Source organism: Aythya ferina, assembly GCF_964211825.1.
Source record: "Aythya ferina genome assembly, chromosome: 14".
Lineage (NCBI taxonomy): Eukaryota > Metazoa > Chordata > Aves > Anseriformes > Anatidae > Aythya > Aythya ferina.
The window spans coordinates 12,936,295-12,957,048 of record NC_140312.1 but is presented as its reverse complement, the minus strand read 5'-3'; the positions used below and the strand labels follow the sequence as shown (position 1 = coordinate 12,957,048).

The following is a 20,754-nucleotide window of genomic DNA, read 5'->3' as shown; positions in this document are numbered from 1 at the left end:
CTGACTGTAATCAATAAGGCGAGCTCTGTTTCAAACCATGAGCTGGATCATTTCCTGGTGTAAATCAGGGGACCTGCTGCTGTCAGTGAAGCCACATTGCTCTGCACATGCTGAAGACCAACTGCATTCTACGTAAGGTTGCAAAAGAAATGCAGATTTGTAGACTATATATTAGACCTAGTGATAAATAATTTATAGCGGTGGAGAAAGTGATCATATTTTTAGGCACAGAAATAAGCAGATATAATGGTCCTGACTTTCAGTCTTCAGTCTTCACTCCTGACCTTGAAGTTTGGGTCCATCCAATGCATTTTTCAAGTCTCTGTGCAGGGGAATGCACAATAGACCTGTGCACACAGCAATGCCCAAACACCCATAAAGCAAAAAGAGCACCAACGAAACCCACAGGGTGCACCTGAGTGGTGCACGTTCCCACCTAGCACGGGGCACACTGGGCTCCTTTGGGCAATAGCCATCAGCCAGTGAACCACAGACATCCTCCAGATCAGTCTCTAATGCTGTATCTAATCAAAACTGCTTTGGTTATGCCTGTAGGTCAGAGGGATGTGTCCCTAAGGCTAAAAAAAGATAATAAAATCCCTTCAAAGACCATGGGAGTTGCTGTATTTCTGAAATCAGCATCTCACTATCCTAAAGCAGCTTTGGAGCAAGGAATAGGAGGGAGAAAAGAGCACCCTGGGCGCTCATAACTGCATCATCCTCAGAATCTTCCCCCTGAAAGGGCTGCTAAGGGGATAGGAGGGGAAGGAAGAATTATTCTCCTCGGATTTGGGTAAAAACAAGGAGATCAGGGGAAAAAAAGCATTCATAGTTTCCATGCTGAATTACTTCTGGCTAAGTTTAATGAGCAGGGTGAGGATGTGCTGAAGAAAAGCCTGAGGGAAGTGAAGGGCTGCAAGAAAGGGGCTAGGCAGGGGAGAAGAAACTTTGGTGTCACAAGAAGAAAAGCTTCCAGCTCTGGCTGTAAATGGGGGAGCTGAGGAGAAGCACACCCAGCCCGTCGGGCTGGGCAGGAGCAGAGCTCACCTGGAGAGCGCGGCTCCCAGGACGAAGGCAGCGTGCTCCTTCAGGACGGGCTCCGTGCTGTTCAAGCCCTCGATCACGAGCTGGAGTCCACCCATGGAGAGGAAATCCTTTGCGTTGTCCACCTGGGGGAGAGCAGATCCCCGTCAGCACCAAACAGCCACAGCCACAGGCCTCGAGATTCAACTCCATCGTTCAAACAGCGCCTTGCTTCAGAACGAGCATCAGCTCTTCCCTCCCCATCTCACCAGCACAGAGCTTTAAAAAGTCTAAATTAACAGGGAACGAGCGTGGCTGGTTTCATACAACACTGCCTGTGAGGATGGACGTCATGTTTGCAGGAACAGAGCCCGCTGACAGGTGGCTATTATCAAATGCAGAGGCATCGCTGATACTTTGATTAGCTATCAAAACTTCCCTCGGCACATGCCTCAGCACTTCGGGAAACTGATGTCAAAAAAGAGAATTCTCTGCTCTCTCCTCCGAGCAGGCCATTACTGGGAACCCAGGGAATTGTGTGTTTTGCAAATGCGATTAATTAATTAATCCTCTAATTGCAGCACCAGGAGTTAGAAATGCTTAAGAGCCCAGCAGCAGCACCGGTACATCGGCAGCATCACCTCTGCTGGTACACGGGCTGTTCCAGGCACTTGTCATGGACGTGGTCGAAAATTTCCTGCAGATGTGGAAAGCAAGAAGCCAGACCCTGCTCAGGAGCACTAGCGAGGAGCTTTTCCCTGGGGCAGCCTCCACAATGATTTCTCTAAATCCGACAATATTGGAGTAGCTGCCACTAGGGAAAAGTTTAAACGTTAGCGGGAATTCCTCCAGGAAATTCATCAGTCTTTGACTTTAAACAAACGTGGGGCTAACCAGACAAAAATCACAGTGGACATCTGTTCTAAGGGAGAAAATTAGAAAAGGGCTCTGAGTGGTTTGCAAACAAAATTTAGAGGAACTGTGCAAAATGCTTCAAGTAGAAAATTCAGTCCAAATTCAAATTAATGCATTCTGGTTTTAAAGGCTTTTTTTGCAACTTATAAGGAAATCTGTCAAATTTTCAGAATTGCTTATGCAAATAGCTTGGGTTTAGGATCTCAACATTTCTCTTTTGCAAAAGAAACACAGACAGCATATATTGGTGGATGGAAAAAGAACAAAAATGAGACTAGCCGGGCAAAATGACCTCCCTGGATTTAGCGAGAGGGCTGATCTGAAAAGGGAGGAAAGAACAAACACTGCAAAGCGTGCACAAGATGTCGGACTAACACATTTCCACGTCTGAATGCTCTCTGAGAGTCAGCAGTGATGTCGTGCTTAGCGTTATTTCTGTCTCGACCGTGTGCCTTCACCAATCGTGGCCGTAAGTCAGATGGTTTAGATGCCATAGTCTTGAACGAAGAATCTACTCAATTTTGTGTCCTACAGCCTTGTCTTCACCTGGGGAGCTATAGCCTGTCTGTTCTCCCCACTGGGACAATGCCTCTCACTTGCTGTCCCTCTGCAGAGCCGGTAACAGAAAGGCAGTCCCTGGGGGTGTCCTGTAGCTCATTCAGGATTTGCAGCAGCTTTTTGATCCTTTCAGATCCTACTTTTAAGCGTCCCTATAAACTGGATCTGCCAGACCTCTTACCATTCTGCAGGTCCTTCTTTGTCTACAAAGAAACTTATGCAGCAACCTAAATTCATCTGCCGGCGGGGGCTTTTAGTGCTTAAACTGAAAAAAAAAAACGAGGCTGTTTTAAGGCTAGAATTGGACGTTTACTTCTGCTCAGGAGGGAACCGCCTCGTTAGGCTCTGCAGTGCCTGTCTGGACGGGAACGCTGTGCCACAGAAAGTTTCCAGCATCAGTTGTGCTAAAACCAACCGCTGCCATATCCCCGTCGGGAACAGAGTCCTGCAGGGCAGCAGCAGTGCCAGGGAGAGACCTGGACCGCAGAATATAAAGTGCACTGTAAAGCTTATTTTGAAGATGTATTCATTTTTAACCACATTTCTCCCTTCACTGGAGTCTCTTGTGAGAGCTCCTTCCCTCACCATTAAATTTAAAAAAAAAAAACAACACCAAAAACCACAACAAAAGCCCCAAACCCAACAACTCGAAGGTATTAACCTCTCTGGGGAGCAGAGGATGCTGTGAGGCAGCCTGCCTGTGCCTCGCTTCAGTCCACTGAAAACAGCACGGAAGAAAGGCAAAGATCAAAAGAGCTCTTGAGTAAAGTACACAGGCAAGGTTGGAGAGGAGAGGGATGGGAGAAGAGCAAATATGACAGCAGTTACTTAGGGAGCACCTTCAAATTGGAAGGGAAGGAAAACGGGGAGGGGAGATGAGAGAGAAAACGTTAGGAAATGAAAGCAAGGAAAAGCAGCATGTCAACCATCCGCGATGGAGAGGAAATTAGCAGTGAGAAATGGTGTAGCATGTCAGAGGAGGGAAGGGAGAAAGATAAGGAGAGTAAATAATTGAGAGAAAGAGCCTGCAAAAGCATGAGAGCGGGGCTTGGCTCCGCACACTGCTGTGCAAGCACCGTGAACTCTGTTTATAAATGAGTTATGCTCTGGCCTCTGCACATTTGCATTTGTTTTTTATGCATTACGGATAACCTAGGAAGCCAGACCGTCCTGCTCTTCCTCCAAGATGGACTCCCAAGCATGCCAACTCGAATCCTGACCGATGAGAAGCAAACCAGAGCTGGCAACCCCAAGCTGAGCGGACGCAGAGCCCTTGGGCCGGCTCTCCAGGATCAGGAGAGCATCGCTCCCCAGCTCAGCCCCGACCACGGTTCCCCTCTGCTTCTTCATGGAGGGTTTGGCAGCTTCCCGTGCAGGATGCCCGTGACCGCGCTGCGGAGCGAGGCACAACCCTTCTCTTGCAAACCCTGCTGGGCACGACATGTCCCACTCAACAGGTATTTTGGGAGAGGAATAACCAGCAAAAGCAGTGGCACACTGCCGTCGGCACCCCGTTCTGGTGCCTCACAGCCTCCAGGGGCACGGCGCCGCTCCCGGCCGGCTGGGTCCTCGCAGCGCTCTGCGGCACAGGCACACTTGGCTGCTGCTCAGTAATTACATTAAGCCGGTGCTGCTAAAGTCAGTACCAAGCAGAGATAATGCTCTGGACGCATTCAGCTCGCTGGAAGAAGAAAGAGGAGGAAAAGCCACGCTGGCTTACAGACAAGTCATATTTCTTATCAGCTTCCTGCCTGATGAGAAGGTGCTGCCCAGCCATCTGCCCCGACTGCGCGGGCACAGAGCAACGTTGTGATGGATGCACAAAGGAGCCCTGTGTGCGCCCTGCCAGCCTCCCTGCCATTTCCCCCTCTGACCCATTTGATGCTGGACGCGGTTCCCTTTGATGCTCCGAGCCCTGCCCTGGGAGCAGGGATCATTTCCCTGCTGGTCCTGTCTGAAATGGCTCAGCCCATCCTGCGCCACGAGCAGGCAGGGTTTTACGCTGGAATAATCCAGAACGTTATGCTGGGATCCAAAGCATCCCAGCGTGTTTGGGAATTGCTTTTTAGCATGCTGGCCTGATGCTCTGGCACCCTTAACTGGACAGAATTAGCCCTGAGTATAAATACGAAGCTCTTAGGGCGCCCATTGTTCACACTTATTCTCTGAGTCAGACAGATGCCGGCAGTGAAACAAAAGCATTGAGAACAAACAGCAAGGAAGCCTCTGCGTGTGCATGACAGAGATTTAATGTGCAAAGGCAAGACAAAGAGCCCTGCAAATAATGCTTCTATTAGCTGGAACACGGGACTCCATTCCCAGCAGCTTGTTCCTTCAGCTAACTTCCCCCCAAAAATGTGTTTGTGTCTGTAAGAAACGCCATTCCAGTGAAAGGTCTGGCACTATCATCTCTTGAGAGTTCTCGTTCACCCTCTGAAATAACAAAAGTCCCTGAGAGCGACAGTGGAAGCTCTCCCAGTCTGCTCCAGTCCCTCCCAGTAGCTGGGCAGGGAGAAGCCCCATCCTCTCCCCGGAGGCTGAGCGCAGTCCCGATGCCCGGACACCCAACCAAACCGCGGCAGCCTGAGAAGGCAGCAGGCACAACGGAGGAGAGCGGCGTGCCCAGAGCCTGCAGCAAACCAGAGTTAAAAATGCGTGAGCGTAAAGCAGAGCAAGAGAGATCTGAGGGGAAAAAAAGGAGTGTGAGCATAAACCAGAGGAAGAAAGATCTCAGGAGATATTCAGCCTCATGCACAGCCAATCACCATGGCTCAGCTGATGCTCAGCAACTGGCCATTTGCCTGAGCCTTCAGTCATTTCTGCCATCAGCCCAGCTGCGAGAGAGGCTCTGCAGGCCAGTTCTTAGTCACACCAAGACAAAATACAGGCTTCTGGGTGTCTGTCATCTTCCCTGCTATGAAGACATTCTCTGTGAACTGGTCTATGAGGACCTACTTGCAGCCACAAACGCCTTCCATGGAAGAAGCGAGAAAGTACTTTTATTTTTTTTTAGCAGCCTTCAATAAACTTACTCAGAAAGTGGCAGATAAAACCCATTTTCCTAACATTAACAAGTGTATAAAAAAGAAGAGAGGACAAGAAAAAAAGCCTGAGAACAGACAACAAATCAAGCAACACTAACCCCTAGGAAACTGCTTGCAACTGCTACTGCTACAAGTGATGATTTATTCAAACTCGGATAAAAAATAAGCCTGCAGTAGCCTCTGCTATCTGTTATTGTCCCAGGATTATGCTAATTAAGTAATTTGTATTACCTGATACTGATAGGAAAAATAAAACCACGTTTATAATACCGTAGTCCCTGGATTTTACATGGTGGTTACAAATGCATTTTTGTTACCTGGTGTACATAATATTCGAGATCATAAAGCGCCGCTACTTTTTCATCCAGTGTGGAAGCAGAGCTGTTGAATTTGCTGATTAATTTATCCATGATTTCATAATCTGTCTCCATCTTCACGTTCAGCTTTTCAAACTCCTCCTTCAGCTGCTCTATGGGACGGAACTTCTTCCTCACCTCTTCCTCGTGGGCCTTGAAAGCAGCAGGAGGAAAGCAGATATTAAAGAAGGCGATAAGGAAAGCAACCCCGGCCCCAGATGGACAAGGCCCCTGTGTGTCAGAGCTGTAGGGCAGGGCTGGAAGGCACCTTGGGAGCAGGTGTAGGACCTGAAGACAGGGGAGGGGACAGCTGCCCAGCTCTGCTGCCTGCCGTGCTGCCCCTGGCTGACAGCAGGCACTACGTGTGGTGGGACCTGTCCCAGGGCTGTGGGCTGCGTTCGGCAGCCCGGCCACCCAGAGGCTCACACCACAACACCGTGCAGCACTCATCTGTCCAAATCCAGCCCAAGAGGCGTGGAGCAGCCTGCTGGGTGTCTGGGCCCTTCTGGGAAGCCCAGGAACTCGCGTGTCCATAAAATATGGCTCGTGGATACTAGCACACATTCCCCCAGCAGCTTAGCACCTAATGCCTTGTACCCCATTTCCACACCCCATGCACTGATCAAATCAACACAGAGCACAGGGGCAGAGCAACCCGACGAACCAAGAGCAGCAGCAAGGCGCAGCAGGCAAGGAGAAGGCTCTGCCAGGGACTCGAGAGCCCCAGAGGCAGCAGAGACCTCTCCTCCTGCAGCAGCACTGGTGACACTGGGACCAGCAGGGCACAGCCTGCTGCTGCACGAGGACAGGAAAGCAGAGGCCAGGCTGAAGACGGACTGCCCAAGACCAGGAGAAAGCAAGGAAGAGTGATGGCAGTAAAAGCCCTGGCAATCTAGTAGCAGTTGTACAATCTGCGCTAATGACCGCTGGCCTAATTACTGCAGGAACTGCACAGGCACCCAGAACGCTGTCCCCACTCCAGCCACACTGAAGGAATTGCTTTTGCAATAGCATATACAGGAGCATGCTTGGTGTAAAACTCAATTTACTTTGACACTGTTACTTCAAGGATGAATTTGCTCCCTGCAGGAGTGATTTTAAATGGAGTACTTTAGGTCCATTAGATATCGCGGGTGTTAGCCCCGTTGCTGGGACAATAGCTATTCTAACAGTTTTTTTTAAATATGGCTTATTTTCACGTAATAGAGTATCACTAATTTTTGCATTTAAATGGCACTCATTTCCAGAAGTCCTGCTATCAGTAATGCTAGCTGCTGCATAAATAATCTTACAGAAAACAAAACATTGCCCTGATGTCAAACAGAGGGAAGATTCTCCTGGGACTCAGAGACAATGGCCCAGATTCCCACCTCCAATTTCCTTCAATGCCAAGGCAGCAGGAGGAGCTGGGGCCTAAGGAAATACTTGGAAGTGGAGAAGGAGACAAAAGCTGTGATCAGCCTTGCAGCTCACTCATCCCACCGGTGTCATGCCAGTGGCTGCTCCTGTCCTGGGGACCAGCTCCAAGCCTGGAGCTGGCTGAAAGCAGCACATACCTTCTCTATTTGACTTTGAATTGTCCACTTTCTGCAACTAAACGGGAAGTTTACAGCTTCTTTAGGTTAACTTCAACCTATGCTCCACCAAAGCCATTTGTGGTTTTTACTACCCTGGCGTGAGGTTGGAAACTCAAACCATAAGATCACTTCTGGATCCAAGGGTGCCAGTGGCAGGGGATGGTACATCCAGTGGCTTGTCACCATCACTGAATCCAAAATAAAGAGCCTTTTTGTACTTCCTCACTCTAATGAGGATAACGAACAGCAAGTAGCCTCCTTTACAAACACCATCACACTGAAATCCATTCCACTTCGGGGGTTTGCAGACATTTTCGTGGCAGATGAACAAGTAAATCAAAACAACAGATAAAAATGCAATACAAACAATGGAAAGGAAATCAGCCCATGGGTTCACCCAAGTGTTTGCAAGCACCTTTTCCATGTTATTAATTCAGGTCTAATCACACCGGTATCCAAACAGAAAACCCAGGGGAGCAGCATCACAGCAGAGAGCTCACTGACTGCGCCTCCCCCGGGTTCCCAGGAAAGATCCCGTAATTTCATGTGAGCATTGCTATACAAAGAATGACAGGAAGAAATCTGGTGGGTAGATAGCTTGTGAGGATGGGTATGTGGACCCTACGTCTGGCCTGCTCGCTGAGATCCCACTGACTTGAGTGAAGCCCAGGCCGCACCGCTGTACGCTGGCTGATCCCAGCCCGCTGCACCACTGCAGCCCCCTCCCACTGACAAGCCATGGGATAATTATTGCCAGGAAAGACTGAAACGTGACAATATACTTAGTTGTAAGGAGCTTGCAAAACAGGGCCTCTGTGGTAGAAATGAATTGAATGGGCCTGAACAGAAGTTTTCCATTTTAACAGAAAACCTGGGATTAATGCAAAAAGGGGTGAGAGTTTCCCAGGGAATTTTACCACTGACAGAACAGCAAATGTATTTTAGGTCCATATTCACCAGGTGATTAGTCTGGACAGCATTTTCCCAGGTAATTGCTTTAACCATATTTCCAAGACATGCTACACAGGGCATTCGCATCAGCACACTGTGCACTGCTGTAGAAACAGGGAACTGTCTTTACCATTCTTTCCGCCTTCTCACTTTCCTTCATTTTAGCCAATGCCTTTTTGAGCTCCTGGGACGTGAATGAATTTGAGTCAATATCCATCTTGTCCAGCCTTGCAGAGGAAACAAAACAAAACATTACACGAATGAACAATTTTATCTATAACATTCTCATTGTAATATATTAGCAATGGATAATATCAGGTGAAAAAGAGCTAAGAGAGAGAGACCAGCACATATCTCACTTAAAACACGCTGGAAAAGCTCCACACTCAACAAAAGGTTAGTCCCAGTGCTGTATTTTTTGTGTGGTTTGCAGACACCTCACCTTGACAATCACAAAAGGCTTCAGAATCTGCATGCAGACCCAAAATCTCAAGCTTTAACACAGCAAGAATCACTGATTAATTTATGCCCCTGCTTTCATGTAGGAATACAGAAAAATAGGAAATGTTCATGTGAAAAAAGGAAAAAGCACCACTGTGTCACTAGATCGTTGCTAAGGAATCACAAGCTTTAGCAGAGATATACAGCTGAAGTTCTGGTTATCATCGTATGCTATAACTTTATTACAGCAAGCCTAAGTTCAACCAGAAATTTCACAAAAATGCTAAAAATATAAATATTTTGTTGCTTTTTTGTTGATCTTATTGGATCAGGGAATTTATCTGGGCCGTAAACACTCCTGTACAGGGAAAAAAAGGGAAGCCAACCACTAAGACATCATGAAGTTAATGAGCTCCATTCCCCAAACAAGAGGAGCTACAGGGAGCAAGGGAAAGGCTATTTGCAACGTCAAATTCCCTGCACTTCAGGAAAGAAAGTTCCCAGTAGTAACTGGATGTGTCTTTGTTAAGAGTGTGCCAAAGGGAAAGTCAGCACGAGAAAAACTTTAACACGAACCTGGGTGCAGGGAAGGCTGTGTGATCGAAGGGGAACATCAGCAATAACTCATGTAAATGAATGCTGCAACCCTCCTGAGAGCACCAAGCTAAAGCCATACTGGATCGGACTCAGGTCAACACAAACGAAGCCCCTCACAGCTGCTCTGATGGTTTAAGCTTAGAAAGTAGTTTCAGCCTGATTGCTGTAGATAGTTCAAAGGAAAAAATGTCATTCAGAGGAGCCAGGTTGCAAATTTAGTTTTGGCAGCATGGCACAAGAAGCCATAAAGGCAGCTCTGAATACCCACTCAGGGCACATCTACCACCATCCGAAGGGATCACAACGGATGGAGGCCAGGTTTCAGCATGGCTGGACCCGTAAACCAGCAATTAAATCTCCGGAAGACACAGCAATTGAGTGCCCCAGGGAACCTGGCTGCTAATAAAAGACACAAAATCCCTAGTTTGGCTCTATGCAGTGCAAAGGCAGGTGCTTTGCATCACTGTACCTTCTTCTTCTTTTCTCTTCTCTCGTGTCACTTTTTCCATTTTCTCTGTCTGGAAGCCGGGCTTCTCTGTCTCCTGTCTGCAGGTTTAGTCGTACGTGCGACCCCGCAGGAACGGCCTGACCTACAAACAAAGGTCAGATGCTTTAGGCCACGCACACCATTACAGGTCTGCACACAAAGGGCAAGCTGAAGTCCCACGCTCCTGCTCGAAAGAACCACACAAAAATAAACAAATAAATAAATAAACACAAAAAAAACCCTCGTCCTACATGGCAAGAGAGAGCAAGCTATTGAGTGCTGGCCACCCAACCCTCCGGTAAAGTCTTCGTGCCACAAGTGCTATTTTAACCTTGCAGAAATGCCACGCTGACCTTACCCACCGATTCCTAAGCAAGCATTAATAATCTACATCAGGAGTAGATTTCGAGACTATTTGGAGAAAGGGGAATAGACTGCTGAATATGGGCAGGCAGCATAAAACACAGCTGCCAAAATGAAATCAAAGCACACATCAGAGTACAGCCTGGTGTGCTGAATATCAAGTATACCGAGGCGAGGTTGTGTTGGTTTGGAAATATTGTATTAAAAGGAATAACTGATCACTACTACCTGCCAACAAAAATATACAGAATACATTAAACTTCGCTTTTAAATGCATAAAAGTTGGGAAATTTAGAGTGTTTTTTCTTGGTCACAATTACCAGAAACACATCATGACGGCCACCTGTTGCACAGGGATGGAGAGATGACAGTATTTGGCTGCTTCTTCTTGATTTCGCCTCCTTTCCTCTTAATGCAATAAATTTGCCTGCTTAGGAAAGCAGGATCAGAGTTAAAAAAACATAGAGATCTCAGCTCATATCCAGAAGCACACAGACAGACACACAGCTGCTCACGATCTCCGTGCTCATTCCCTCTTTAGTTTTTCCTTCGTTTCCTTTTAGCTAAGAAGATGCCTGGAATAAACCAACACAGCATGTAGGAGACAGGTAGCATCTCCTATCAAAGGGAAGTGAAGACAAGGCTAATTATTTTGTACAATAAATACATGTTCTCATAAACCAAATCCTCTGATCTAGGGAACCTCCGGACTGATTGCATCTCCTGAAGACCAAAGAGACGTGTCGCTGATCAAAGGACGCGGCGCTTGCTATGCCAGACCCGAATGTTTGTCACAATTCAGATAAAAACATTTCAAAGCCTGAAGCCATGCAGCAGGTACAAATGCTTGTATAAAAAGGGAGAAATCCAATTTGGAGGATTTCTGGGTGCATTTCTAACAGCTGTTCTCTCTCTCCCACCATAACCTTCCAGCAGGATGTTGCACTGGTTTGATATGTGAAGGGACCAACGTGTTTGTCTGTCTTAAACTCAGCAAAGACAGACTCATTACACCTCCCCTGCATGCAGGTGGAAGGGCACACGACCATGGGCGAGCCTACTGCTCCTTCACTTGTTATTCCTGGGAGCTTTAACCCATGTGCCTGCGCAGAGAGGAGCACGTTCCCATTTTCAGACGGGGAGCTGTGCAGCAAGGTGCTGTGGTGGCTGAGCTGTTCCCCTCACAGGCCATGAAAATGGGACGTTTCTTGAGGCAGGGAACCACCAGCAAGAAAAAAAAATAAGGTATGAAGTGGCATTACATGCTGAATATATGGGATGTCTTCCTCCTCCACGGGCACGACCATCACTTGGCCGAGAAGATGGTGAGGAAGAAGCTGGGTCCTTCCCAACACCGAGCGAGAGGCTCTCCGCACCGGGTCAAAAGCACTCGGGCAGCCCAGGTTGCAGCCACGGCATCTGCTCGAGCAGCTCCTGCTCTGTCGAATGTGGCCAGAAATAAACGTCCCTGTTACAACAGTACAGTATATGCTGGCTTTCATGTTGCTGGTGCATCTGGCCACATTAGTTCATTCTGTTGCCAGGGGAGAGGCACGAGGCTGACGGGCTTTACTTAAAAGAAACATAAAAAGGCAAAGCACTGGAGCAGCCTCCAGTAGGGCTGGATGACTCCCATGTGACCAGTCCTCCCAGTTGCTATTTTCAGCAAGCAGTAAATAAAAGAGGATCTGAATCCCAGCGTGCACCAACTCGCAAATCCAGCACGACTGAATTAAGGATGTTGCCATCAGAGAAGACACAACCCTTTCTACTTCTGCTTCCTCACACTTTCCCAAACCAAATCTGACTAAGGCTGTCCAAACCCCAGAGCAGAAATCTCGGCTCTGATGTATTTAAACAGCATTCATTGCTGCAGGAATTTCTTCTTGCCACTGTGCACAGCGGCACAGGTTCATGCCACAGCAGGACAAACATATTGCCTTATTAAACAAACCCAGAAAGACATCTCTGTTTGCAGTAAAAAGATTCGCGCAGTCGCTTAAAATATTCCAGATGTTTGAGCCGGGTGAGGTCTTCAGTCTTGTTTAGTTTGGGATATTTTAAAGCATTATTCATAAAGCATGTTTCAGGGTGGGTTGGCTTGAATAATGTGATTAAAATTGCTGATTTAAACGAGCAAGCTGGAAATCTTGAATTTTAATCTTGTTTCAGTATGTAGCTTCTAGACATTTCCTTTAAAAACAGTTGATTCTCTTTGATTCCTATAATTTGATACTATTCAACAACTAGGAGCATGCACCGAAGCTATACATATGTAAGCAATTACCCAGCTTAACGTTCTGTTGATACAGAATCACATCCTTAATAGCTTTTTTTTCCTAGAGGAATTCATTTTTACTTATTGTTTGTATTAAGTTGCATGTGGAAACCAAAACTCAATTAAAAACTGTAACAATTTTACATTTAAGCGATTTTCTGACCTTTTTTTTTTCTGCTCGATGCCTCAGAAAAGTAGCAGATGATTACCCCGACAGGTACGCGCTGCACGCCCGAGCGCTGAATCACAGCTCCCACACGGCCTCACCTTGCAGACACCTCAAAATCCTCCTGCTGCTCCGTCTCCTCCCGTCCCACTGCCTCGTTTCCTCGAAGGGGAAGGAGAGGTTTCCCTTTAATTAATTTCTCAGCTCTGAATCGCCTAACCGGTGAGTAGAAAGAGCTGCCTGAAGTGTGAAAACCCCTCCACAACCCCACCGAAAAGGCTGGAGAGCTGCTGCTGGAGGAAGCCAACAGCCTCCTTCCCCCACATCCCTTCTGTGTTCCTCACACCTTACACAAAGCCCACCCCTGGAATTTTTTAGGCCGTAATTTGAAGGATTTGAATAAGCACAATTGCATTAGCTTGGGCTTGCTCTGCTGGTCCAGGAAGGCCAGACAGCAGCGGCGTGCCCAAATCGTGCTGGGTTTCGGAGGTCCTCCTGGTGCCTGAGCATTCATCACGTCGGGATGCGTCCTGTCTGTCTTGAAAGTTGCTTAAAGTGACACCGAGGGAAGAATTTAATTTATAGCCCTATTCTTTTAATCTTGGACAGCCAGATTTTTTCAGACATCCGTTTATTCCTCCTTATAATATATTAGATGGAGTAACTGCACCAGAGTCAGCTTCGAGGCAGCAACTCACTCTCAGGGGTTCTGCTGACATTTATAAACTGATCCTATTTCTCTCTTGTGTTTTATGTTATCAGCTAAACCTGTCGGCTTAAATTATTGCCTTGTAACCAAATCACAGTTATCTATTATTCTGTTATGTGTACGTTTCTGAAGCTCTGCCCCTATATCAAGTTTTGCAGGGGCTGAAAACAAGACTATAAATAAATAAACAAATGGAAAACACAACACCCCTCCGTCACACACACAGCTACGGGAAGAAGCAGGCATGGTAAACGCAGAGTATCTGAAGGCAGTGAGGTGTCACGTAATATCCAGGTGAGCCTACCTCTCCTTTCCTAGACAAGGATCAAATGCCAGCCACGTTTCCTGTATCCCCACGTTTCTGTATCCCCATTTTTCAACGGGGGAAGTTTTATATCATGTATACACACGCAAACCTCATACAGAGGTCCGCAATATCGCACTGAGTTTCCCCATCTCCTGCCCGCCTCCAACTCGAGCTGTGGTCCATCGATGTGCCCAGCAAGAGCAGCGCACCACGGATGTGGGATTGTGCCAGGATCACCCTCCTGCTCCGTCCTGTCCCCAGCACAGCATTGCTCTGGGATGTTCTGCAAGCAGGAACAGGGCACCACAGCACCCCCGGGCAGCCCCTCGGCCCCTGCTCCTTCACATCCTCCTGTCTGCTCGCTCCCCGAGCCAGCATCCTCATTTGCCATTGGAAAAAAAAAAAAAAAAATCTATTCAGTATGAACACAACCCACCGTTACAAGTCAGAGACTGGCTCCACAGTTCTTGGAAATCATCTTGGTGTCTGAGAGAGCATCAGATACGATCTACCTTTCCTTGCTCTTTGTTCATTTCAGTGCAGGTGAGTGACAAGAAGGGCCTTTCTCTCTGATAGAGGCAACAAAAGAATCTGCAAATCGATACCTGAATGTTCCCAGCAAAACAAACTGGCAGTGCTGCAGTACTGAAAATAATAAGGCTGCACAAGACTGGCAGAGCGTTCTCAAGAAGTGATCTGATGACACCACATCTCCGCCTTCAAAGAAAATAATGATTAAAAAGCACGAGGAGACAAACCCCAGGAAGCAGCACAGCTTCCCTCTGCTGCGGCCCAGGAACCACCAGTGCCAATTTGGAGCACTGAAGGGATGCTGGGGCATCCCGGTGTCTCCTGAAGCCCCAAAATCCCATAACCAGCCAAGAGGCAGCACCAGGATTATCCCCAGTGCGGCTCAGATCAGAAAGAGCCGCGGCCTCTTTGCTGCAGAGAGCAGGGGACAGAGCCCAGGCTGGAGCCAGGGGACAACTCCTTGCCTGGGGACGCTCATGCAGGGTGGTGACGACAGCCCCGGCACCCCCAGGCTGCCCTCACGGCCCTGCCTGCAGAGCTGCTGGGATTTCACAGGAGCAGCCAGGTGAGCTCTGACGCCCGCTTCCCACGCTGAATGCTGTGCTCGAAGAAAATCAGAGGAACCAGCCTGAATCTGGAGGGGTTTGGTGTGTGTGCTCCGACTCCGGCCTCGCTGGTTAGCAGTGCTGAGCAAGGAGGCAGCCGGAGCCTGCTTTTTTTTTCCTGTAAGGCTGAGTCACAGCACTCCTCGGACTGCTTGTTATTTCAAAACAGAACATTTTTACATACAAAAGGAAGAGAAGATGTGTAGCAGGCACAGGTCAAGAAGAGATGGATTACTGATGGGAAGAGGAAGCACAGAGCCTGAATCTCATTTTGCTATTTCCTGCACTTTTTTTTTTTTTTTAATCTTTTCTGCTTAGCTTTCTGTATTAGTTCATCCAGCACTCCCAGGTAAGCGCCACCTGGAAAGGGAATTAATACGCTATTTATCACCTCTTAGGGCTGGGGGAGGTTCAGCAGCAGCAGGCCCCAAAGCTCCCCGCAGAAGCTGCCCCAGGCATTTCCCCCTGCCCCTCGTTGGCAGTGCGGGCAGCGAGGAAGCTGCAGCTCCAGCACCCTGCTCAGGGTGAGGTCTCAGCTCCCGTGGTGCTGGATCGAGAGCTTCACACAGATCCTACAGCCACTGTGTGCACAGCTCTCGTTTTCATCAATTCTGCACTTTCTGCTGGGAAATGCCACCCTCTGTGAAGCCCAATCCTCCTTGCTGCCCATCGCTCCCTGCCTCCTCAGGTCTGCACAGTGACAGCAGGGGCTCTAATTACCTACTGTAATTAATTAGAAACTCCTTTTTATAACTACCATACGCATGCCATGTTCATAAACTGTTCCTTAAGGATGTGCTTGTGGCATCTGTAGGGGATCGCATCTCTTCCAGGGCTGCCTGGATGGCTGGCAGCATCCCTGGGCTGCCTCTGTCTGCAAACAAGAAGTTCTTGCAGTGTCAAGCTGGTTTTATCACCGTTATTTTGTATTATTATTGCACCTGGGAGACCTCAATACGGACAAAGATCCTGCTGTGCAAAGTACCCTACAAGAACAAAGAGACTTCTTGGGATTGTAGAGGAAACCACGGTAGAGGAGTTTTGTCCTTATGGCAAGAGCAAACAACAACTTGAATCGTTTTCTTTTGTTTTCCAGAGTGCACAGACAAACACAGAGCCCAACGGGCCTGCTCCCAGGCTTGGTGATGCTGAGGGGAACCCACCTGTGGGGCTGAGCCCTGGGTGAGCAGGGTGTGCAGCCCTCTGGGAAGCCCCATGGGGTGCAGGCCATGGCTGTGTGCTCTGGAAGGACTCCCAAGCCTTCCTACAGGGTAGCCCTGCTGCAGCACAAAGCCACCAAACCCCAAAGTCTCAGGTATTTAACTTCTTCTTACTCAAGATAAGCAAAACTGTTCTAAATTGCACACAGGATTACTACAGTGTTATGGGCATCGATACCCCACAAGCTGCCAGATGCAGGGGCTGCATCCCTTTGTGCTCAGTAGCTCTCAGCAGCATCCTGCACCAGCGTCTTCCAGGAATGGCTGAATCTGATGAATTATCAAGAGACTGAACAAACAGTTTAAAAAAAAACAACAAACAAACAAGGATGTTTCACATAAAAGACACTTAGTTGGTCCGTTTATCTGACAAATTCTTCCTGTAATACTCTGAGCTACGCTAATAAACACCCTGTCAAAATAGTGATGTCTAAATCCAGGACCTCCAACCCTGCTTTTGCTCCGCTCCGAGCAGGGACAGAGATATCTGAAACGCTTTCCAGCTCACCAAGAGTGAACCCTTTCCCAGCTTCTGGCAGCAAAGCCACCCCAGGAGCACCCCACAGCACTGCACGGACCCACCCCAAGGCGCCACCCTCTCTGCTCTCACCCAGGGGTCCCAAAGAAGCAGCCCCATTTTGGGCTGGATTTAGACCATAAACAGTACACGAGGAACAGGCCGCTCCCCATTCATTTCTCATTTGGTGAGGTGGAAGCTACTTACTGGTCCTTACTGGGACACTGCCTTCCAGTGGCTGATGCCGTGGGGCTCTCAGAGCACTCAGGGTGCTGTGAAACCAGGATTACAGAGAGACGAGTGCCCCCGGCAAGCTCCTGGAGAACTTTATCTTTCTTGCATCATACGATTTTAATGGCAACAGCTTGCCTGCTGCAGTAATGATGAGGCCTCTAAACACCATCCGTCAGGCCTACAGCTCAAACGCTTGTTTATCTGGAAAAGGATTTAAAGCTCCTCTTTTGTTCTAGTGCAGGGAGGTCTTTGTGATTTGTTTCCCTCAGCATATATAATGAAAATCTTTTTCAAATGTCTTCAGCATCCAATCCCTCCTTCCGTGACTCGACCTGCAGCTAAAGGAGAACAAAGCCTTGCGAGGAAGGCGCCCTCCAAGAAGTAATACTTGGTTAGACGTGCGAAAGCATCAGTTAAATTTGGACACTCAGCTGGACCGCTGCTTACGGCTGCCAATTTGAGCCGAGCCAGCTCTCTCCCACTGCACCACTATTTGTGCTCTCTCAATTACCGGCGAGCACCAGGAGCTGGGTTATTCAAACTCGCTGCGCCCTGCGAGCGCCGGGCTCCAGCTCCTGCCAAACCCACCTGCTGCCTTGGCTTGGCTTGGCCTCCAGGAGAGCAAAACAAGAGCCAAGCGAGCTGCCAGCCTGGAAAGCCATCAAAACTCCAACATCCTGGGGCAGGAGGAACCACAGAGGACAAGAGAGATGGTGGTCAGGCACAGGGCAGAGAATGCGTCTCCTGCAAGGCATCCGCTGCTTTTTGGGATGCTGAGAGTGAACAATGGGAGCAGAGGCAGATGCTAGCGAGGAAAAGTCTTCGGGAAGGAGCGATGGGAGGGCTCCGAGAGGACATATGGAGCCTCTCTGATGGGAGGCCCTCCTGTAGCAGCTGTTGATGTATCTGCTGCCGCCAGTAGAGAAAAGCTTCAGCTGGCACAGAGCTCCCCGCAACAAGTGCTTCTGCCCTTCCACCTCCCTCTGCAGAGGCTTCTCTCTCCCTTGCACTACAGCAGCAGGAAAAGCACCAGGAAAAGAAAAATAGTAACACAGAGGAAGGAGGAAGAGGTGCCCTTTTGTAAAACTGGCAGAACCGTGTTTTGACTTTACAAGCAAAACTTTAGCTCCAGCTTCGAGCCAGTCGTTTCTTATGCACTACCACACAGCCTCGGTTACAGCGTGATGCATGTGTTCTGTGATTCCATACGAAGCACTTAATTTATTTTCTGCTCTCATATTGGGCTCGATTCTGTGAATGCTGGCAGTCGGGAGAGTTTAATCCCCCAAAGGTCCAGGCAGCAGAAGAAAAGCGGAGATGGGAGGTGTGCAGCCACGCTCGGATCGTTTCAGCCACCAAACGGCTGGGCTGCACGGACGCGGGGCTGACCTCTGCCTCACCACGTCGGCATCAAACAACCACAATTTGCAAAAGCCAGTTGTAATCCCTCACCAGCTCACCAAGTTATTTATTCCTAAGCCTAAACTACTTCATAATGTCACCGCAACCTGTGAAATAATTGTCATCCCACAGGTGTATTTGTTACACTTGAAAGCCCGTCTGGGATGCTGCATGCTTATCTACATTCCGGGAAGATCAATGCAGAATGTAGGCAGAAAAGAAAAATGAGGATGACCAGGAGAATTGAGAATCTAACAGAAGGAACAGGGGATGATATTTATCCTGCCTAATTTTAGTAATCTAATAGTTAGATACTCTTCCTGAGCTAGGCAGCTCTGGCTTCTTTCCTGTGAAAGAGATTTGCACCTCCCAAAAAATCCACCACAGCTGGCTTCAACATCTGTCTTGGAGAAGAAAAATCACCCTCAAAGAGCCTCTCTCTCTCTCTCTCCAATGAGCACTGATATGACCACCACAGATGAACACAAGGGCAGAGAAAATTGCCCTCAAGGAACCCAGCGATGCAGAGGCATGACAAGGACAACTGCTCTCTCGGGAGGGATAAGCTGGCAGGACCAACGCCGGTGCGAGAAGCAGGGGTCCTAAGCTTGGTCACGCTGAATCCATGGCTGGAAATGAGAAGCTGAACCCTAGGATTGTGCAACAGGAGGAGAAAGGGGCAATAAAAAAATAAAGAAAGAAAGAAACAAGCCTGTTTTCGAGAGGAAGGCTAGGAAGCTTCAGCAGGGGTTCTTCACGAGTGGCTCTCAGTGGTCTCCGTTCCTCTCCCCACCTTCTGCATACGTAAAGCAATCAAGGCTGAAATGGAAGAGGCAGACACGTACCACAGAGGAAAAACAACCTCCCTCACAGCTCCAGCCATCCCTGGAAGCGTTTCAGGACACGCTGTGCTGCTGGCAGAGCACGCGGCGTGTTGACTCGGACTGCCTGGCCGCGAGACGCGTGTCAGCTGGCCCGGCACTCGCCTGCTCCACAGCAGCCCCGTTCCATCCCAACACCCAAATTCCCCCAGCCTACAGCATCCACCAGAGCCAGGAGAGTGCAGGGCCGCAGGCAGTTGGACAATATTTCCCCGGTTACACGCTGCAAGGTGCCTGATCCGAAAGGCACGGCTGCGAGACGAGCAGAGCGCACCGAAGGCACCGTCTGCCAGCTCTGCTGCCAAGCTGTAGTGAGAATGAATTTGAATAATAAAAGCTGGGATAAGGAGATGCCTTGGAGAGCGGGTTGGTATAGTGCCTTCCTAAGCTTCAATTTAAAGCCTCATTTCTATAGCTAATGCAGTCGTAAGGGACATTAGCCTAATTTTTGTCAAGAGAACTTGTCAACACTGCAGTATTTAAGAGAGGCGCTAAGGACTTGTTTTATCTCACAGACAGATCACGGAGGAAGAAAGTAGTTGTGCCGCCCCTGGTTCGTAGCAAAATAAATTGACATTCTCCCTGGGCCTCAATGAGGGGATGGAGGATGCTTCTCTCTTTATTTTTTTTCTTTTTTTCTTTTCTCTTTTTTCTTTTTTCTTTTTAAAAAAAAAAAAGCCTTGCACTTTGCTCAGGGTGCTGTGCACCCGCTGCAGCAGAGATCGGGTCCAAACCCACCGCAGGATTGGGTATGGGAACCTACGGGGAGCTGCTTTACACAGCCAGGACATCAGTCTCGTCCTTTCCTTTCCATATAGGTTAGGTAAAACATTTGCCCCAGTTCCTGAAGGGCCTGCTGATGGTGCTCACCAGTTTAACCATGGATTACCAGCAGACTGTGATTTCAGGGCTACGCTGAGAAGACTGCTGGTGGAGGCAGAGAATTGGCTTTGCCTCTTCAGCTGCTCCAGCAGGAGGCTGAAATGGAAATTGCCTGGGCTGCTTTTAAGTGATGCTCCTTGGGTGAGTCAGCAGAAAGCAAAGGACAGAGGCTGTAACCTGCATCTTCAGAGGAAAAAAAAAAGCTCATTTGCACGATCCTGTTCCCATCATACCCCTGCTAATATCTTTGGCATCTGTCACGGTAGAGTCATTCAAGTGCTACAAACTGCAAGTGCCTTAATACATTCCAGCACGCCGCCCCTGGCACACGCTCCCTTTGTCCCAGCAAGGCTGCTCCCACCCCGCTCCTCCCTCCCTGAGGGACACCATCCCCTGCAAGCCCCCCTTGACATCCAGGGGGGCTTATCCTCCAGCTGCACAGCACCAAACCGGAGCTTTTTAAAAGAATTCATGTGTTCCTACAAGCCTGGGTGCATTAATGCTGGCATGGTTTGTGCTATCCACGTGCCAGCCTCAGAGCTGCATTTGTACCGAGTCCCAGATAATAACGTTGGTGCCATGGCACAAACACCAGGGCAGGAGCTGCAGCTCCCCAAATGCAAACCGCCCTCTTTGCAGGAGCACGATCTGGGGCTGCGGGCTGACAGGCAGGAGGACAGCTCTGCTCTGCTACAAATTCTGCACTCGCAG

At 48.7% G+C, this 20,754-nt stretch overlaps 1 protein-coding gene across 3 annotated transcripts in view; it reads right to left on the bottom strand.

Annotated features, from left to right (window-relative positions):
* SIL1 (SIL1 nucleotide exchange factor) overlaps positions 1 to 20,754 on the bottom strand; it is an 84,830-nt gene that overhangs the window by 30,287 nt on the left and 33,789 nt on the right. For all 3 annotated transcript variants that reach the window (XM_084535458.1, XM_084535459.1, XM_084535457.1), the window contains 4 exons: positions 9,932 to 10,052; positions 8,555 to 8,651; positions 5,858 to 6,049; positions 1,048 to 1,169 (listed from right to left, as the gene is read on the bottom strand). In XM_084535458.1, the coding sequence (XP_084391584.1) occupies positions 1,048 to 1,169; positions 5,858 to 6,049; positions 8,555 to 8,651; positions 9,932 to 10,052 (532 nt within the window). The remainder of the gene's footprint in view (positions 1 to 1,047; positions 1,170 to 5,857; positions 6,050 to 8,554; positions 8,652 to 9,931; positions 10,053 to 20,754) is intronic.